Here is a 21452-nt window from a genome sequence, read left to right on the forward strand (position 1 = left end):
GAAAACACTGTATATTACAGACAGTAAATCGCGCTCAGCCAAGACAGCGGGAATTCCACTGTAGCCTAACAGCTGTTAAAGACCCCATAATGACAGGAAGCTGTAATAGTAAAAGTGAATAAAACACTTATACATATTATTTATTACCTCCCTCTGATCTGGAAGAGCCAGGCTGTAGGTAAAGCTGGAGTTACAGCATGGAGAGCAGAGAGAGCCAACAGGCAGCTTCTTAACAACTCCGTCTCTGTCCGTCTCTCCCCTCTCCCTCCGTCTCTTCCTCCGTCCATCTCTCCCTCTTTCCCTCCTTCCGTCTCTCTGTCCGTCTCTCCCCATCTTTCCCTCCTTCCGTCTCTCCGTCCGTCTCTCCCTCCGTCCGTCACTCCCTCCGTCTCTCCCCTCTCCTTCCGTCCGTCTCTCCCTCCGTCTCTCCCCTCTCCTTCCATCCATCTCTCCCTCCGTCTCTCCCCTCTCTCTCCCTCCGTCTCTCCCCTCTCTCTCCCTCCGTCTCTCCCCTCTGTCTCCATCTTTCCCTCCGTCTCCCTTCGTCTCTCCCTCCATCTTTGTCTCTCCGTCTCTCCCCTCTCTCTCCATCTGTCTCTCCCCTCTCTCTCCATCTTTCCCTCCGTCTCCCTTCATCTCTCCCTCCATCTTTCCCTCTCCTTCCGTCCGTCTCTCCCTCCGTCTCTCCCCTCTCCTTCCATCCATCTCTCCCTCCGTCTCTCCCCTCTCTCTCCCTCCGTCTCTCCCCTCTGTCTCCATCTTTCCCTCCGTCTCCCTTCGTCTCTCCCTCCATCTTTGTCTCTCCGTCTCTCCCCTCTCTCTCCATCTGTCTCTCCCCTCTCTCTCCATCTTTCCCTCCGTCTCCCTTCGTCTCTCCCTCCATCTTTCCCTCTCCGTCTCTCCCTCCGTCTCTCCCCTCTCTCTCCATATGTCTCTCCCCTCTCTCTCTCCATCTTTCCCTCCTTCCATCTCTCCTTCTGTCTCTCTCCCTCCGTCTCTCCCTCCGTCTCTCCCCTCTGTCTCCATCTTTCCCTCCGTCTCCCTTCGTCTCTCCCTCCATCTTTGTCTCTCCGTCTCTCCCCTCTCTCTCCATCTGTCTCTCCCCTCTCTCTCCATCTTTCCCTCCGTCTCCCTTCGTCTCTCCCTCCATCTTTCCCTCTCCGTCTCTCCCTCCGTCTCTCCCCTCTCTCTCCATCTGTCTCTCCCCTCTCTCTCTCCATCTTTCCCTCCTTCCATCTCTCCTTCTGTCTCTCCCTCTGTCTCTCCCCTCTCCGTCTCTCCCTCCATCTTTGTCTCTCCGTCTCTCCCTCCATCTTTGTCTCTCCGTCTCTCCCTCCATCTTTGTCTCTCCCCTCTCTCTCCATCTGTCTCTCCCCTCTCTCTCTCCATCTTTCCCTCCTTCCGTCTCTCCCTCCGTCTCTCCCTCCGTCTCTCCCTCCGTCTCTCCCTCCGTCTCTCCCTCCGTCTCTCCCTCCGTCTCTCCCTCTCCTCTCAGGTCTACACAATGCACACCAATACATTCAGAATTGCGACTTTCTTTTACAGTCCAGATTCTGTCCAGTTTCGAGGTGATAAATCGGTATGTACCATGCAAGACTTTACACTCTCAGAAATGAAGGTACTAGACTGTCACTGGGGCAGTTCCCCTCTTGTCACTGGGGTGGAACCCTCAAGGCTCCATCTCAGTGCCTTCAGTCAGAGAACATAACTGAACCATAATCCACTGAAATGATCTGTTCTAAACTGTACTGACTCCACACACCCCGCCTCGCCTCGCCTCCAAACTTTTACTCTACTGCTCTGTTTTAAAACATTCAGTTATGAAAAGGAACAAATACCAACTTTTCACCTGGAGGAACTGATTTAAGCTTCACAATCAGACTTCAAAAGAACATTTACATCATCTGTGTATTTAATTTAGTCATGTACCATCTTTTTACATCAAATAACTATCTGGTACTTTTAACACAACTGTGCAGATCTTGCGAGTTTTATTTCCCCCCCCAATACTTATCCAGTCAGTATCTAGAACCTGTCGGGAATTTCAGTGTAGTTTATTTAGACCGACTCAAAACGTACCATCATGTTACTCAAAATAATTACCTAGTACTTTGCAGTTTGCACCTCACATTCACCTGGTTAATATCTAGAACTGAAGGGACTGTAAAAGAAAAGTGTCAGTGCTAGGCAAAAGTTTAAACAGCCCTTGTCAAAAGACATTTAGTTGATATACAAGTGAAAATAAACACATCCTCTACAGGGAACACGCTTCTGCACATTTTAATGCAGTTACTGTTTATTTGCTGAATTTAAACACATTGTGGGGAAGGAAACAATGATCCAGCCTGTGCGCTGTTGGCACAAATGCATTAGTTCCTCTTAGCGACTAAATAAAAACAGTGCACTGAAATGTCATTCGGTGCGTGCTCCACAGATAGAAAACCAAAATGCCATTTAACTAGAGGCGTTCAAACTTTTGCACGTCTGTACGCGTGCAGTGCTTTAGGCTTCTGAAACTTGAGGGGCCTCCACGCGCGGCGTTCCTCTTATTTTAGCTGTGCAATCAGCAAATCTAAAGGTATCCATTAGAAGGTTATTACACTTTCCAGTAAAAGAGCAGTTCAGAGTGTGACAGTTGTGCTGATGTCCAGGCCCGCAGTGCTTTCAAGGCAAATTACCCCCATGCATACAGCCGTACATCAACCCCCGTCACCCTCTAATTAAGATTAAAAAGATCCGCATCGCACACCCGAGGCATCCGGGAGCCCACGCTGGCCTGGAAGGACGAGAAGAGCTGCAATTTTGTCTGCTGGAGATTTATAGACGTGATAAACATGCAGGGCCCGATCCGGGAGTGCTGAACGCAAATGATCAATATTGGCTTAAAGCGCAGATGCTAACGTCTGGCTCGTGATGCCCTCATTAAGACTAAATGGGACACCGCGTGCTCCTGAGGCACCGTGCACACAGAGCTTTAAGCCGTCAGCTCTAAGCTTCACACATCAGGAGACGCGCGGTCGGAATTCCTTCTCTGCGCCGCGATGAAGCAGGTAGGATTTAACATTCGCACAGCTGCTCGTGCTCGCAGAGCCGGTGTTCATTAGCTTTTAGCTACGCTTACATTACAAGCCTCATTGCTCAGCTCTCGCTGTTTGCTCAGATCTGATCTTCCTGCTTTAACATTTTCACGTGGGCGTGAGTGAACGATCGTGATGGGACCCCCTAATTGGCGAACCAAAGTTAGCCATATGACTTATAATAGTCTGGCAGAAACGATCAATCACTTCAAAAGAGCTCAGACGGAAGCACATTTCACAGCGGCCTTAAATGCGTTATTGTTAAGGTGCCTCAGTTGAACTGTGCATTGTATTCCTTCAGTAATGTTGATGGAATATTTCGATGGTGTCGTGTGATTTTCAAAGGCAGAAGTGAACCGAATTTTCATCTGTGTAGGGAAACAAGCAAGTTAACCTTTATAAACGTGTTTTTATTGTGTTAACATGCTGCTTCTTTACTGTCTCAGTTGACTTTGTGTAGAAAGCTGCAACTGTGCTGTCCGTCTTTGTGGAGAGATGTATTCTTTTCATAGCAGGAGGTTCTCACTGCCCCCCATCCCCCCATTGCTCGCTAGCAGCTCAACAGAGTCACAGTATTTCAAGCAGAGTGACAACAGTGTCCTGATTAATCTGTTAATATAGCTCTTGGGTCAACCAACCAGAGCAATGGACAGTGTAGAGAAGAGGTGAAGAAGAGGGTGCAGGCAGGATGGAGTGGGTGGAGACGGATGTCAGGGCTGATGTGTGACAGAAGGATAGCAGCAAGAGTGAAAGGGAAGGTTTACAAGACAGTAGTGCGTCCTGCTATGATGTATGGTTTGGAGACTGTGGCTCTGTCTAAAAGACAGGAGGCTGAGGTGGAGGTGGCGGAGATGAAGATGGTAAGATTTTCGTTGGGAGTGACGAGGCTGGACAAGATTAGAAATGAGCAGATCAGAGGGACGGTGAAGGTGGAGCAGTTTGGAGATAAAGCCAGAGAGGCCAGGTTGAGATGGTTTGGACATGTGTTGAGGAGGAATAGTGGATATATTGGGCAAAGAATGTTGGAGATGGAGCTGCCGGGTAGAAGGAGAAGAGGTAGACCTCAGAGAAGGTTTATGGATGTAGTGAAGGTGGACATGGAGATGGTTGGTGTGAAAGTAGAGGAGGCAGTGGATAGGGCAAGATGGAGGCAGATGATCTGCTGTGGCGACCCCTAAAAGGAGCAGCCGAAAAGAAGAAGATAGCTACAAATATTTTATTTAATTATGTTAATTAAACTATCCAGTGAGTCCATTTCCATTCTGCTGGTGGAACAGCTGCTAGGAGGCCTGAAGAAAGAGGTTAACGATATATTATTTTCCATTGAGATGTAAAAAATACAGAAGTGAAAAGATAAAAACAAGAAGATGCTACACAATGCGTCCCTATGTTATCATCATCATCATCATCGCTACTGAGGTGTATATGCTAGGGACACACGAGAGACTAACAAACATCTCAGCTTTCCAGGAAAGCGTCTGGGGGGGCACTGCACCCCACAGAACTGAGAACACCATGGGTGGCCCCCATTAAAGCTGGTAGATGATGGGCCATTAAGGTGGCAATGCTGGATATTTTAGATTCCTTTGGTACTTCTTTAATTGTGAAACAGGCAAAATTAGTTGCATACAAGTGACGCCTCTTTCTGATTCTCTTTAAATGGTTCAACTTTTAACTAAACCAGATCTGGTGCCACAGTCTGTAAAGTGGAAACTTTCAATATTGCTATGTCTTCATGAATTGAGTGACACTTTATTAGTCCCACAACTGGGGAAATTCCACCTCCACATTTAACCCACCACATACACACTAGTGAACACACACACTAGGGGGCAGTGAGCACACTTGCCCAGAGCGGTGGGCAGCCCTATCCACGGCGCCTGGGGAGCAGTTGGGGGTTAGGTGTCTTGCTCAAGGACACCTCAGTCATGGACTGTCAGCACTGGGGATCGAACCGGCAACCTTCCGGTCACAGGGCCAGCTCCCCAACTTCCAACTCACGACTGCCCCCAAAGCACTAAAGCACTCCAGGAGTGTTTATGCATGCTTCCACATGAAAATGGGATTTTCGGTCACCAAAACCTTTCGTTTTTGAAAATGATTTCTCGGGTGGATATTTTTAAAACTCAGGATTTGTGAAAGTCCTGATATCACACCGTTAAGTTGCACATAATTGTTGTTGTTTACATTTACTGAGCATGCAGAACTCCGACATATGACTGGCGACTGGGTTGTTTCTGCATGCTTATCAATTTGAGAGTGATGGGAGGGGTACCAGTTATAACTGAATTTGGCTTCAGAATGTACTGCACTCAGCTCTTTTAAGTGGATGGTCATCTCAGTGATTCTAAAGATGTGATTTGATGATCGATAACCAAAGTCTGGAAAAAAAAAATTCTAGAAACTTCTCTGTCTTGGGGACAGAGTGGGTGCTTGAGCCAGTATCATACTATGCAAATGTAAACAGCCGCAGGACAGCAAAAGTTATTTGTGCCTTCACTTTTTAAGCTTTTATTTTCTGGCAGAGGTCTGACAGCCTGCAACTTAAAGAATTAATGTATTTGTGACATGGTGTCACCACTTTGTAACAAAATCTAGGCTTCAGTTTCATGATTTTTGTGATTTTTATTTAGTTAAAACAACAAAATAGCTGCAATACCGATTATAAAGGCAACATCTTACCTACAGCTTGTGCTGAAGGCTCTTTTAGAAACATGGTTTTTATTTCACATTATTCTGTGAATGAATCCTACTTAATATGAATTACTATTATTATAAAGTACTAATATTTTGTTTTCTTTCCCTTTAAATTCAGACGTTTGCTGCTCTACAGACTTAAAAAAGATGGTTCTTCAAGGGTTCCTTCACAAAGAAAATGTTTTTTCTTTGTTTTATTTACAATTAACACTCAACAAACCCTTTGCATGATTAAAGGGTCCTTTGCATCATGAAAGTGTCTCAGATTGATGGAGAATGTGCTCTAGATTTCTTATAGGGCTCTTCTACTGTTATTGTTGGTGCTATATAGAAACTTTTTTTCCCCAAAAAGGTTCAACATAAAACATCTACGGCACATTCTCCAATAATCTGAAGAACCGTTTCATAATATAGGAAACCTTTTAATCATGCCAAGGGTTCGTTGAATGTTAATGGTTCTATGAAGACCCAAGAGCCGTCTTTTTTAAGAGTGTATTATTTTTAGCTCCAAGGTCATGTTACCCTCCGTCATTAATGAGCACACCTCTGTCCTGAAAGGACCCACAGCCTCATTTCCCGAATCAATAAAGACACGTGCATGATCCATAACCATGATGAGCAAAAAGGTCACGTTTGTGAAACAATCCATCACTGCAGGAGCGACAAAGTGAGCAAACTTCATCACAGGGACAATTTGCACTTTTGCAGACTGCGGAATTCATGTCGTATTCCCAACACGGTTGTCTGTCTCACTTCGTTCACATACTGCACTCACGCCGTTCTCTAGCAGACCTAATTGTGTCTACCAGGACCTTTAGCCCTTTCTAACAGGTCAGCAATCTCTGACCTACAGAGCGAAGGCATGGGGCTGAATGACCCCACCCTGAGGCCAAGCCCTCTTTAATTCAGCAAAAAAGCTACACAGTGTCCGTCCTTATCTGACATCAAGGCTGTGTTCTTTTAGGTGGAGATTCTGGACGCTAGAACCAAAGAGCAGCTGTGTTTTCTGGACAAGGTGAGTAGAACCAGCATTAGAGGTAGAGTTTGCACGTAAAATGAGTAGAACTTCATAGAAATACAGTTTTACGCGTCTCATAGAACAGGATTTCCCAAAGCTGGGGCCAGATTCATGAAAATCCGGCTCTTTTTTTCACCCTTAAAACTGCTTCCTTCCTTGAATACTTGATCAATTCCATCAAAATATAGGACAAATATTTTAAAACAACAAATATATGACAGACTGTTATACAGCAATCCTACAGTTACTGTGCATTTCTGTTAACTTTATCAGGAGGTCGTCCTGATGAAGTTGCTTTTCTCTGGAGTTGAATTCATTTTATAAAATGGATAGTTAAGATCCTAAAATCTGATTGGCCGAGTAGCGTTCGAAGCCGTTGTAAAACACACGATATACCCACTCCATGACCACCTTACAGTGACCGAACTCTGTATTACTGCACCAGAGCATGGAGAAACCCTTGTGGTGTTAATGGAATAAATGCTCTTATCTAGAACTATGTTCTTATCTAGACCTAGGTGGGTCAGCTGGCCTACAGGCTAAAAGAGCTAACAGCCTAAACATCTCCATCATTAATATCACAGGCTTGAATTAAAGCACGTACAGTGTGATTTACAGTAAAACAGCAGTGTAAAAGTCTACAAATGTCACGTGAATGACTTACACAATTCAAATGGTTGCGTTTTAGTCTGAAGTCACGTCAAACCGAGGCTGAATCATAAACAGTGTTCTAGCTATGAAGGTTTGGAAATCTAGCCTCTACAGCCAAATAGCGCATAATTTATCAAGTGTGGTATTTTGGTCTGTTGGGCTGCAGGATCCAGTATTTAAATCCTGCACTATGTAGGGAGCAGTAGCCATTTGAGATTCAGCCCCAGTGTGAGAAGAGGGGTGTTGTTGTATTGGTGGTGGTGAAGAATTGCTGTGGTAATTTGGTGACCAAAGAAAGGGACAAAAAGTTTTTTAAAAAGTCATGAAATGACCAAAATAAACAGCGATGGGTGACCAAACGTTCTCCTCCTTCAGTCCATGGTTGCATGGCAACGATGCCATAATCTAAAGGAACTTTAATATAATAATATAAATTATTTTATCAGGGAGTTTAACACTTCACACCATGCCTAGGAATGTCCTTCCCATGATAAAACTGCAGTAACCCACAGCTTCTTATAGCTTATTGCTTTAAAAGAAAAGGAACATAATCCGATTACGTGACCTTAGTAGAGTAATCCTCTGGATTAGGTTACAGATTATAGTCAAATTGGTCTGTAATAATCTCTAACAAAATCCATTTTTAAAGTAACCTTCCCAACTCTGGTTGACCTTCTCACAAATGGTTCTTCATAGCACCAAAAAGGGTTCTTCTATTGTTAAAAGCTTGACATCATCACAATAGAAGAGCCCCTCTTTGTACTATATAGAACCATCACCACATTCTCCATCAGAAGAACCCTTTCATGCAATGCAAAGAACCCTTTAATCATACAAGTTTTTGACTGTTCATGGTTCTATATAGAACCACTTTCTTTACTAAAGAACCCATGAAGAACCATCTTTAAAAGTGTAGGTCATAGCAGAAATGAAGCCAGGGAATGAACATGGTTGGGACAACAAAACAAAAGAACTCAAGCAGGGGTTAATACAGCTAAAGAATGACCTTTTCTAAGTAATCAATATACAATAAAAAATAAATATGAATTAATTTTACTGATTAGCCCAAAACAAACCTGAAAACAAACAATGCAGGAGTTCCAAACAAACACATCAGCTGAAAAGCCCAACAACGGATTCAACCAACCCTGTAATGCTCCATATACAATAAATTGGGTACACTCACCTGTTGTCAACAAAGGTTAGATAGATGAGTGGTCAGGAAAATCCAGTGTTAACCCATGAAAACCGAGGATCCTGTATCTGGAACTCCATCTTAAACCTTAAGCCTCAAGTGAAAATGCTCCTCAGAGGTTTAGGACTCCATGATCAGGCTTGGGAGAAGAGTTGGTTCACAGTCCATCACTAACGTGAAATTTCACTGAGCGTCAAACATAACGCAGCAGATGTGGACCCATCTCCCCCTGACTGACCAAACCCCCACTACCTCCCTGTGAGTGATTTCAAATCTCCTCTTTCCCTCCATTTCCCACTTCCTGCTTTGAGAAGTATGGAGTCCAGTGAGAGTCAAAAGGCAAAGGAGAAATTCCACCAGGTGTTTGATACATTGGTTAGTGGTTGGTTGGTTAGTGTAGTGGTTAACATCTCTGCCTTCTACACTGTAGACTGGGGTTCAATCCCCCACCTGGGTAAACACCCTACACTATACCAATAAGAGTCCTTGGGCAAGACTCCCAACACCACCTTGGCCTCCCTGTGTAAAATGATCAAATTGTAAGTTGCTCTGGATAAGAGAGTCAGCCAAACGCCATAAATGTAAATACATACAATGTTTTTTATTTACATGTCACTTTTTTTCTTGTAAACTCACAGGAGATGAACCAAAAGAACAAAATGTTATTTGACACAAGTAAAAATAAAAACCCCAGTGATTTTCAGTTTGATATACTTTCTTATAACACACTATTTTGTACTATACTTTCACATACTATATTATACTTCACCGCACTTTACTACAACCGAAGCATGAAGTACAGAAACAGTAAGACAGTTTCTTGTCCCAAGCCATCAGGCTGCTGAACAGCCCGTAGTACTGATATATCAGTCTATAGGCATGTCTGCACCTCTGAGTCATCATCATGATGATCTCCATGGACAATCCACACCTCATCCCAACCTCAGACTCACTTTGATTTCTTACTGTAACTTCTACCCAGCCAACCTATACCTGCACATACAGATCGACATCTTGTACATCTTGTATCCATATCTTATATAATCTGGAAGATTTCTATATTAATATTTTACCCAGCATCTAATTTATTCATCTTCCTCAGAATCACTAACTGCACATACAAAAATGTGTACAACAGTATATGCCATAGGTTTATTTCATAACTTATTACTGTACAACTGTACATTGGAAATAGTACAATGCTATTGTATATTAGTGTATATTGTGTATATGTGTATACACTCAGTGGCCACTTTATTAGGTACATACAGGTGTTCAGTTGCTTGTTAACACAAATAGCTACTCAGCCAATCACACGGCCACAACTCACTGCATTTAGGCGTGTAGAGGTGGTCAAGACAACCTACTGAAGTGCAAACCGAGCATCAGAACGGGGAAGAAAGGGGATTTAAGGGGCTTTGAACGTGGCGTGGTTGTTGATGCCAGACGGGCTGGTCTGAGTATTTCAGAAACTGCTGATCTGCTGGGATTTTCACACACAACCATCTCTAGGGTTTACAGAGAACGGTCCGAAAAAGAGGAAATATCCAGTGAGCGGTCAGTTGTGTGGACGAAAATGCCTTGTTGATGTGAGAGGTCAGAGGAGAATGGGCAGACTGGTTCCAGATGATAGAAAGACAACAGGAACTCAAATAACCAACCAGAATCTCTGAGGAACGTTTCCAACACCTTGTTGAAAGTCTGACATGAAGAATTAAGACAGTTTTGAAGGCAAAAGGGGGTCTGACCTTTAACTAGCAAGGTACCTAATAAAGTGGCCGGTCAGTGTATATCTAGAGTCAGTATATATATATATATATATATATATGTGTGTGTGTGTGTGTGTGTGTGTGTGTTTGTGTGTGTGTGTATTTAAATTCTACAAGGGGTTACGCACCAGAGATTTTCACTCACCCTCGCACCTGTGTAAATGTGATGTGACAATAAATGTGATTTGATTTGACCTACACTATACTATATAATACTTTATACCTTCATGTAGTATACTATACTTTACAATATTATACTTTATACCTTTACACACTGTATATGAAACACTGTCACAAAGCATTGAAACACATTACATTAAACCCCATGAACTGCTTTTCCAGTCACGGTTTCAGCTCATTTTGGATGATATTAGGTTGTCACTATGAATTCATTCTCTGTATAATGAATGAAGCGCTGGACTACAGTGGCTGTTAGCTGCATGTGGAGAGTCAGTTGTACTTGTGTTTGTTTACAGGTGGAACCACACTCAACTATCTGTGACATCAAAGGATTGTTCCACAAGTCATGTAAGTTTCATTAAATGATAGTTTTTGTCTCTCTGGCATGTTATCCAACATGACTTTTATACTGATCACTACAGAATGTATTACAGGTGCCACTAATCCAATATCATTTATCAATTTATCCTGTAACAAATGAATCCTGAAATTGCTCTCACTCTCTTTGGCCCTTACTGATCAAGGCTGTGTAAAAAAGAGTGAACATTTGGCCGCGGTAACGTAGGAAGTGATGAGGCTGGATGCATGTACGACTTACAGTAACAGTCCAAGAAGTGAGTAGATGAGACGAGTTGACAAGATATCCATAGTAAGGAAAATCACAGAAAAGAGCCAAAGAAACCAAATAACAGAAATAAAACAGAACCAAACACACAGGACAACAAATCTAAAGCAAAAACCTACAGGACGAATAAAAGCTAAAGGTACAATTCACAAAAACAGTCACAAAGGCAATGCAAGATGAGCTACAAAGCAAACATAGGGGTTTAAATATACTGATAAAAAAATCACCTGGGACTAATGAGAGGGCGATAGACAACACACAGGTGGGACAGATAACAATGAGGCAGGACAGGACAGGAGACAGAAATGAAAACAATAACAAAAGCACATTGCTAGAAATAGATGACAGACTAGCCTGAGTGCATTGAGTGCAAATGAGGAATCAGCGTCAGTGCGTGAAATCAAGCGCCAGCCTACCAGCACTTCATTTATATATAATTTCCAAGAAGCACAGCTTTATCTCTGCGGATGTCTCAGTAGGGACCTAATAAAATGAAAAATTCAGGGGCTCATGAGCCAATGTCTGAGCTCACAGGCGGAGTTTGAGTGGGACAGTGAGAGCACTACTCCCCCTACTGACCAAACTTTATAGTGTTAAAATTACAATCGGAGTCAAGAATAAAATGTGAAATATATGGAACATCTTCATTTTTTAAGACAGTAATCTAACATGTAAGGCCTTCAGTTCAGCTCCTGAAGTCCTAACCAATGGGAGAGCTCACTTGGCTGCATCTACATAGATACTGTAGAGAAAACCAGTCCAAACTAAACCAAAACTAATCTGAGGTGGATCGTTTTACATCCTTTGCTTTAATATTCATTTATTTGCAATGTAAAAATATTTGTATGTGCTGTTATTCTTCCTCTCAGATCCACAATGGTATCCTGCAAGACAAGCCCTCAAACTCCATCCTAGTAAGTGACAGCCATTTCCAGGTTTTTATAAAAACCTAATAACATTACTAAATATCATAGGAACACACTGCTGGCAATGAGAACTCTATAGGCTGTAAAAATAACCTGTCTGTTCAGGTGTTCAGGTTTGATATCGAACACAAACCGTGTGAAAGAGTCTCGACTTGGCGTCAGTTATTTGGGTTAACGTCTTCCCGCAAGACTTCTAAAAATGATTCTTTAATTCTTCTTTCATGTCGTCTAAAAAGCGGGTTAAAAAAGGTCAGCTGGAGATTCAAAGACAACGAGCTGTTATAAAATTAATGGCTTTGTTCCGGTGGAGGCGTTCGAGTCCTTTGAGAGCCACTTTGAAGAGTTTCTCTTTCAAATGCTCTTGTCTTAGTTGGCACAGACCTTAATTCATCATAGCGTCTATTAAAATAAAAGCACTATCTGTTCATGTCAAGAGAAAAAGAAGCGTGTAATATCCCCAGCTATCAGAGAGTATTCAGAAAACCCAGACACCACCATTCATCTCTAAGCTGTGGAAAACATGTCTTGAGATGTTTTGAGGAAATGTACGTTTCGAGCAATAAAACAGTGACACTGCTATCTGCTCTGCTATGAATGTGAAGAATAGTTGGTTAGACAGCCATCACATATAAAAAGCTGAATCAAAGCCACTCAGACACTTGTTTGCCAGTTTATTAGGTACCTACACACTTTATCTACACTGACTGGCCAGTTTATCAGAAACAGCAGCCTTATACACTCACTGGCCACTTCTGATCTGATACTTTTCATGTACATATCTGCAGATACATACATTAATATTTACAGAAGGTAGAAATTGGGACATTATAATAACATTTGTAATAATAATAATAGTACGTTTAATCAGCTTCACTCACCATATAGGTGCACTTTGTAGTTCTACTATTATAGACAGTAGTCCATCTGTGGTCAGGACCCCCACAGATCAGATATTATTTGACTGGTGGATCATTTTCAGCAGTGCAGTGTGGAGGTGGGACGGTTTACTAGCACAAAAAAAAGCAGGACAACACATATGTGTAGAGAAATCCCACAAGTTAATGGATAGCCGAAATAAAATGATAATCGCTTAATAATTAGCATATGTAAATAATATACAACACCAAAATAACAATTAAAGCAACACATTGCAAATAGTGAAGAAACACATCAGTTGCATTCCTGAGAGATAGAGGAGAGGAGGAGTTCAGGTAACGGCTATGGGAAAAAAAATCTCTTAATAAAGGTAAATACATGAAAATGAACACAATTAAAGGCAATTCAGACATATGGCAGTCATTTCAAGCTAGACTAGCACAGATGGACACTAACTATCCACAGGCCTGGGCCAAAAATGTTTAGGTTTCAGGTGGCAGCAGGACAAACGGGAGCAGGATGAAATTGTGCGGGAGCGGGACTAAACAAGTGAGTGTATGATGTCAGTATGAGTGGACTAGATACATCAGGTACTGCTGGAGTTTGTAAACACTGTGTCCACTTACTGTCCACTTTATCAGAGACCTCTCTCTTGTAGCTCCACATTGCTGCTGTACAGTTAGAGACTGTAGCACATCTGTGTCCGTGCACAGTTTGAGCTAGTCTAGTCAGTCAATCAATCAATCTATATTTAAACCCAGAGTGCATTGGGGTAGACCCTCATTTACAATGTAGTCGAGCTAATACGGAGATCAGATCAAGGATGGAAAAGTCGGATAGGGAAAACAAACACATTACAAGTGCTAAAAAGTAAAAGTAATTGTAGTGCAAACATTTAATAAAAAGGTCAAGAAATTAATAAAAATATGCGAAAAAAAGAAGCTTAATAAATAACAGATTAGACACAGATAACATACAACCTCAAAAAACGTGGGATGCTGTGCAGAAAGAAATAAAAATGTAATGCAATGATATGCAGATCATCTAAACCATATGTTTAAGGGAAAATACTAAAAAGAAAATATAAGAAATGTTAAACTGAGAAATGTTATTGATTTTTGAAAAATATATGCCCATTTTGAATTTGATGCCAACAACACAACAACAACAAAAAGTTGGGACAGGGAGTGTTTACCACTGTGTTTCATCACCTCCTCTTCTGACAACACTCTGTAAGTCAGTGTGCAGCTTGTATAGCAGTGCAGATTTACTGTCCTCTGAAAAGAACTCAACCATTAATGTCTAAATAGCTGGCAGCACAAGTGAGCTGGCATCACCTCACAGTGAACACGTCCAAATTGTGCCTAAAGTGTCAACATTTTGTGTGACCACCATTATCTAGCACTGCCTCAACCCTCTTGGGCATGGAATTCACCAGAGCTTCACAAGTTGCTACTGAAATCCTCTTCCACTCCAATTGTGCCCAATTGTGTCGTTGTCCCTCCCTGGTGTCATGCGACTTGTTAGAGTTATAAGGTTCCAGGTGTGAATGGGGAGCAGGACTGTTAAATTTGGTGTTTTGGGTACAATTCATACTCATACTGGCCACTGGATATTCAACAAGACACCTCATGGCAAAGAACTCTCTGAGGGTGTGAGAAATAGAATTGTTGCTCTCCACAAAGACGCCTAGGCTATAAGAAAATTGGTAAACTGAAACTGAGCTGTAGCACAGTGGCCAAGGTCATACAGTGATTTTCCAGGACAGGTCTCTAGGGTTGACCAAAGAAGCTGAGTCCACATGTTCAGCGTCATATCCAAAAAATAGATACATGAGTGCTGCCAGCATTGCTGCAGAGGTTGAAGAAGTGGGAGGTCAGCCTGTCAGCGCTCAGATCATACGCCACACAAGCAATGCACAATGCAAAGCCCGCAAACAGTTTACTAAAGACAAGCAGTCCAAGAATATGGATTACTGGAACTATGTTCTGTGGTCTGACGAGACCAAGATAAACAAGATAGGCTCAGATGGTGTCCAGCATGTGTGGCGGCGCCCTGGTGAGGAGTACCAAGACAACTGTCTCTTGCCTACAGTGAAGCATGGTGGTGGTAGCATCATGGTCTGAAGCTGCATGATTGCTGCTGGCACTGGGAAGCTGTGATTCATTGATGGAAACATGAATTCCAACATGTACTATGACATTCTGAAGCAGAGCGTGATCCCATCCCTTCGAAAACTGCACTGCCAGCAGAGGGCGATGGCGGCAAGGTGCCTTGGACTAATTGGGCTAACTTGACGCACCTGGGAGATTCCCTATTTAAGGTGTGGGCAAACACTTTAAATGTTTATCACACCTTTGTGGAGGGGTGACCAGTACGGTACATAGTATTTGAAAAGAAAAGAAAAGAAAAGAGACGTGACAAAATTGCCCCAACACGAAAGAGAAAAATAAAAGAGGGCTGAGAAAAGAAATCGCCACGAAATCCAAAGGTGTTTTATTGGTAACTAGCAAAGAAACTTTCTCTTGATAGACAAAGCACTTCTTGTAAGTCACTCTGGATAAGAGCGTCTGCTAAACGCTATAAAGGTTTTTGCTCCTGGAAGAGCAAACTGGTTGCAGCAAAAGTTGACCTTCCTCGTGCACTCGCAAGAGGAAGCACCTTGTTTACCTATCCTTTCCCCTTTCGCTAACTCAGCCTTTGTTTGAGCACACCGTGCTTGGTGTCGCCTTGGTTTGTCCTTTTTTTGCCCCCTCATTTCTGCCTTCCTTGAGGCGCTTCGTCCATGGTTACCTGTGTGGTCCAGTGGTAATGCCACAGACTGCTGACCACTACAGTGGTGGTTTGAACCTCAATCCGGGTCACCTCGTTATTAGCAACATCAACCACACACTCCGTTGCCCCATATATCTCTTTTTTGTTTTTTTTGTTTTTGCCGGGTTTCAGTTCTGCACTTGGGTTCGCCTCCCTAACATCCACCAGCTCCATGATGTCATCATAGAGGAGTGGAAGAGGGTTCCAGTAGCAACCTGTGCAGCTCTGGTGAATTCCATGCCGAAGAGGGTTCAGGCAGTTCTAGATAATAATGATGGTAACACAAAATATTGACCCTTTGAGCACAATTTGGACACGTTCACTGTGAGGTGGACTCACTTGTGTTGCCAGCTATTTAGATATTAATGTCTGTGTGTTGTTCTTTTCAGAGGACAGTAAATCTGCACTGCTGTACAAGCTGCACACTGACCACTTTAAATTACAACCCCAATTCCAGTGAAGTTGGGACGTTGTGTAAAACATAAATAAAAACAGAATACGATGATTCGCAAATCCTTTCCAACCTATATTCAATTGAATACACTACAAAGACGAGATATTTAATGTTCAAACAAATAAACTTTACTGTTTTTTGCAAATATTCACTCATTTTGAATTTGATGCCTGCAACACGTTCCAAAGAAGTTGGGACAGGGGCAACAAAAGACTGGGAAAGTAGAGGAATGCTCAAAAAACACCTGTTTGGAACATTCCACAGGTGAACAGGTTAACTGTAAACAGGTGAGGGTCATGATTGGGTATAAAGGGAGCGTCCCTGAAAGGCTCAGTCGTTCACAAGCAAGGACGGGCGAGGTTCACCACTTAGTGAACAACTGCGTGAGCAAATAGTCCAACAGTTTAAGAACAACGTTTCTCAACGTGCAACTGTAAGGAATTTAGGGATTTCATCATCTACAGTCCATAATATCATCAAAAGATCCAGAGAATCTGGAGAAATCTCTGCAAGTAAGCGGCAAGGCAGAAAACCAACACTGAATGCCCGTGACCTTCGACCCCTCAGGCGGCACTGCATTAAAAACCCACATCATTCTGTAACGGATATTCCCACATGGGCTCAGGACACTTCAGAAAACCACTGTCAGTGAACTCTTCTGGAAATCATGGACGTCGTGTCCTCCGGGCCAAAGAGGAGAAGGACTGTCTGGATTGTTTTCAGCGCAAAGTTCAAAAGCCAGCATCTCTGATGGTGTGGGGGGGTGTTAGTGCCCATGGCAGGGGTAACTTGCACATCTGTGAAGGCACCATTAATGCTGAAAGGTACATACAGGTTCTGGAGCAACATCTGCTGCCATTCAAGCAGCGTCTTTTTCAGGATGTCCTGCTTATTTCAGCAAGACGATGCCAAACCACATTCTGCACGTGTTACAACAGCGTGGCTTCATAGTAAAAGAGTGCGGGTACTAGACTGGCCTGCCTGCAGTCCAGACCGTCTCCCATTGAAAATGTGTGGCACATTATGAAGCACAAAATACGACAGCGGAGACCCCGGACTGCTGAGCAACTGAAGCTGTACATCAAGCAGGAATGGGAAAGAATTCCACCTACAAAGCTTCAACAATCAGTGTCCTCAGTTCCCAAACGCTTATTGAGTGTTAAAAGGAAAGGTGATGTAACTCAGTGGGAAACACGCCCCTGTCCCAACTTCTTTGGTACGTGTTGCAGGCATCACATTCAAATTGAGTGAATTATTGAGTGGTCATAATGTTACACCTAATCGATGTGTGTATGTGCGATCTGTTTGAACATTAAATATCTTGTCTTTGTAGTGTATTCAATTGAATATCGGTTGAAAGGAATTTGCAAATCATCGTATTCTGTTTTTATTTGTTTTACACAACGTCCCAACTTCACTGGAATTGGGGTTGTATATCCAGGTTTCATTTCTATAGTTTTGCCCCACGAAAAGAAAATTAAAATATTTCTAGAAATGTGAGTGTCACAAACTGCTTCACACGAGGGGCAGGAGTCAAGTGCAAGTTTAATTCCGGATGCAAGGTAGGTCATAACAAGCAGGGGGTCAGAAATCCAAAAAGCAGGCCACAGAAAGCAGACAAATCCAAAGAGGGCAAATCCAAAAGAGTAGTCAAAAACAAACCAAGAGGCAAGGTCAAAACACCAGAAAACCAAATCATAAACATAAACGCCCAGAATTGTGGAAAAACCAAACCAAACCAAACGCAGGGTATGTATACACAAGACGGCAGACTAACGAGGTCAAAGGATCAAGAAATGCCTAGTATTCGGGAGACGGTGACCTCCTGTGGTGGGGAGGAGAATGGCAGGCGGCAGATGTGTCAGTGAGGGGTGTACTCACTTTTGTGAGATACTGTATCATTCAGCATTACTGGTGCCTTCGCAAATGTGCATGTCAACCATGCCATGTGCACTAATGCCCCCCTATACCATCATTAATACTGTCTTTTGAACTGTGTGCTGATAACAAGCCGAGTGGTTTTTAGTCCAGAGGACACTGCGTCCATGATTTCCAAAATTCAAATGCTGATTCATCAGATCACAGGACACTTTTCTACTTTCCCTCAGTGCATTTTAAATGATCTCAGGCCCAGAGAAGGTGGCAGCATTTCAGGATCCTGTTTATATTTGGTTTTAACTTGCATTTGTGGATGCAGTGATGAACTGTTTTCATAGACAGTAATTTTCAGAAGTGTTTCTGAGCCCATGCAGTGATTTCCACTGAGATGCTTTTTTTTATGCCCAATCATGCTACTGACCTGTTGCCAATCAACCATCAGGTGTGTTTTTTTAGCATTATTCATTTTCACCAGCCTTATATTGCCCCCCTCCCAACTGTTGTTGGCATCAAATTCAAAATGGGCATATATTTAAAAAAACAATTACAATTCTTAGTTTCAACATTTGATATGTTCTGTTTGTATAATTTTCAGTGAAATATCAGGTTCAAATGATTTGCATATTTCCCAATGTTACTGTTCTGTAAATGGGGTTGTACATAAAACACACAAGTAATGAAACAAATAAAGAAATAGAAAGATGTAAAACAAATTGGCAATAAAAAAGAATAAAATAAATAAAATAATAATAACACAATACATAATAAAAACAACAGTTAAAATATAGTTAAAACATACAGCAAAATAATATTAAAATCGAAGAGAAATAAAGTAAAACAGTTGCAGGCTGATTTGAGGTGGTCAGAGACTAAAAGTGTAAAATGTTTAAAAGTTTAGTCTTTCATCAGTGGTCAGTTTCTGACCATAGAGCCACTCTCATCTGGATATTTTTGGGTGGTGATCCACGCTGAACCCAGCAGTGACAATGACATGTCCAGGAACATTGCTGTGTCTGATACACTCATACCAGCACCACACCCACACAACCATGTCAGTGTGTTACTGCTGTGCTGATAGATAGATAGATAGATAGATAGATAGATAGATAGATAGATAGATAGATAGATAGATAGATAGATAGATAGATAGATAGATAGATAGATAGATAGATAGATAGATAGATAGATAGATAGATACTTTATTGATCCTGAAGGAAATTTAGCAATGGAGCACCACCCAAATAAGATCTGCTTGGTGGTGCTCTCATGGTGGTCCCTTTGGTGGATGAGGATGAGGGGATCTTAAATTGTGCAGCAACAGATGGGCCACAGTCTGTGACTGGGAAAACTACACTCACCAGCCACTTTATTAGGTACACCTGGTAGTAAAAGTTTGGACCCCCTTTTGCCTTCAGAACTGCCTTAATTCTTCATGTCATACTTTCAACAAGGTGTTGGAAACGTTCCTCAGAGATTCTGGTTGGTTATTTGAGTTCCTGCTGCCTTCCTATCATCTGGAACCAGTCTGCCCATTCTCCTCTGACCTCTCACATCAACAAGGCATTTTCGTCCACACAACTGACCGCTCACTGGATATTTCCTCTTTTTCGGACCGTTCTCTGTAAACCCTGGAGATGGTTGTGTGTGAAAATCCCAGCAGATCAGCAGTTTCTGAAATACTCAGACCAGCCCGTCTGGCACCAACAACCACGCCACGTTCAAAGCCCCTTAAATCCCCTTTCTTCCCCGTTCTGATGCTCGGTCTGCACTTCAGCAGGTTGTCTTGACCACCTCTACACGCCTAAATGCAGTGAGTTGCGGCCGTGTGATTGGCTGATTAGCCATTTGTGTTGACAAGCAACTGAACTGTACCTAATAAAGTGGCCGGTGAGTGTATAATGTACATTAACATGTGTTTCTGATAAAATGGCCAATGAGTGTAGGCACACTTATAAACTGGCAATCCTGAGTAAACAACAAAAGACAATATATTACTTTACAAAGGATGATAGAATGTAGCTTAAAGTTGATGCAATTAAACTGGCTTAAGATGATTAATATGACTAACCTTGAAATTCTTTACAATCATTTGAGAACTCTGAGTCATCATGGCCAGTAAATGGTGCTGTGTTTGTGTATTTTCAGAGGGAAATGTGCTTAAAGATGATGAAGTATTACAGAATCTCCCTGTTGGCACCACAGCCAAGCTCTATTTCCGAGACCTTGGCCCACAGTTAGGCTGGACAATGGTAAGAGCAGTGACAGAAATGACCTGAACAGAATGATACACTGAGAATAGCAACAGTGATGTGATATCTCCGGATTAGTCCTGATTTAGGATCTTTCCTTTCAACTGCTTTTTGAGTACACTCTGTTCTCCACAGTTTGCAGACATCTGTGGATCCAGCGTTTCTTCTGAAATGAAGGGTATTAATAGTGAGTTTGTTTCTCCTTTGCTGCAGTAACAGCCTCTATTCTTGTAGGAAGGCTTTACATTAGATGTTGGAACATTGCTGTGAGGATTTGATTGAGCATTAGTGAGGTGAGGTACTGATGTTGGGTGGGCAGTTGTTGATCACAAACTCATCCCAAAGGTATTGGATGATGGAGCTCCATCACTCCAGAGAACACAGTTCCATGTATACATAATACACCTGTCCATTGTGTTAATGCAGACATACAGCTGACCATTGTGGAGGCTTGTGAAAAAGGCCCTTGTTTAAGACGATTATGGCCTGTGGAGAGAAGCTGTGTATGTAGCAGTTAATCTTCACTTTATGACTCAGTCCCTCTCTCAATGGGGATGGCATGAGGGGTCAGCAAGGATTTTCCTCGCTCTCTTTTGTGTCGAGGGTGGAGAGCCGGCAGTCAATTACTTTCCCTGTGCATCGCACAATTCACTGCAGCTTACACGTCTACACTGTAAAAAAAATATCCGGAAAATTACAGAATATGTACTGGCAGTTTATTACCTGGATTTTTTCCGTTATTTCAGATCCATCATATAAGTTACACTGTAAAAAAAATCTGTAAAATTACAGAAAATGTACTGGCAGTTTATTACCCGGATTTTTTCCGTTATTTCAGATCCATCATATAAGTTACACTGTAAAAAAAATCTGTAAAATTACAGAAAATGTACTGGCAGTTTATTACCCGGATTTTTTCCGTTATTTTACAGAATGTTCCTTCTTCAATTAAACAGATTTCTTCCATAAATTAACAAAAAAAATTTTTTTTACAGATTTTTTAAATTAAATCACAGTTTTTTTTCATCAATTAAACAGAAATT

At 42.2% G+C, this 21452-nt stretch overlaps 1 protein-coding gene across 1 annotated transcript in view; it reads left to right on the plus strand.

Annotated features, from left to right (window-relative positions):
* Nucleotides 1–2987: 2987 nt before the first annotated feature.
* LOC108412107 (very-long-chain enoyl-CoA reductase) overlaps nt 2988–21452 on the plus strand; it is a 45879-nt gene continuing 27414 nt past the window's right edge. The window contains exons 1-5 of the mRNA XM_017684008.2: nt 2988–3050; nt 6739–6789; nt 10884–10935; nt 12082–12126; nt 20306–20409. Coding sequence (XP_017539497.1) covers nt 3042–3050; nt 6739–6789; nt 10884–10935; nt 12082–12126; nt 20306–20409 — 261 coding nt within the window. The 5' untranslated portion in view covers nt 2988–3041. The remainder of the gene's footprint in view (nt 3051–6738; nt 6790–10883; nt 10936–12081; nt 12127–20305; nt 20410–21452) is intronic.

Source organism: Pygocentrus nattereri, chromosome 3 (assembly GCF_015220715.1).
Source record: "Pygocentrus nattereri isolate fPygNat1 chromosome 3, fPygNat1.pri, whole genome shotgun sequence".
Taxonomy (NCBI): domain Eukaryota; kingdom Metazoa; phylum Chordata; class Actinopteri; order Characiformes; family Serrasalmidae; genus Pygocentrus; species Pygocentrus nattereri.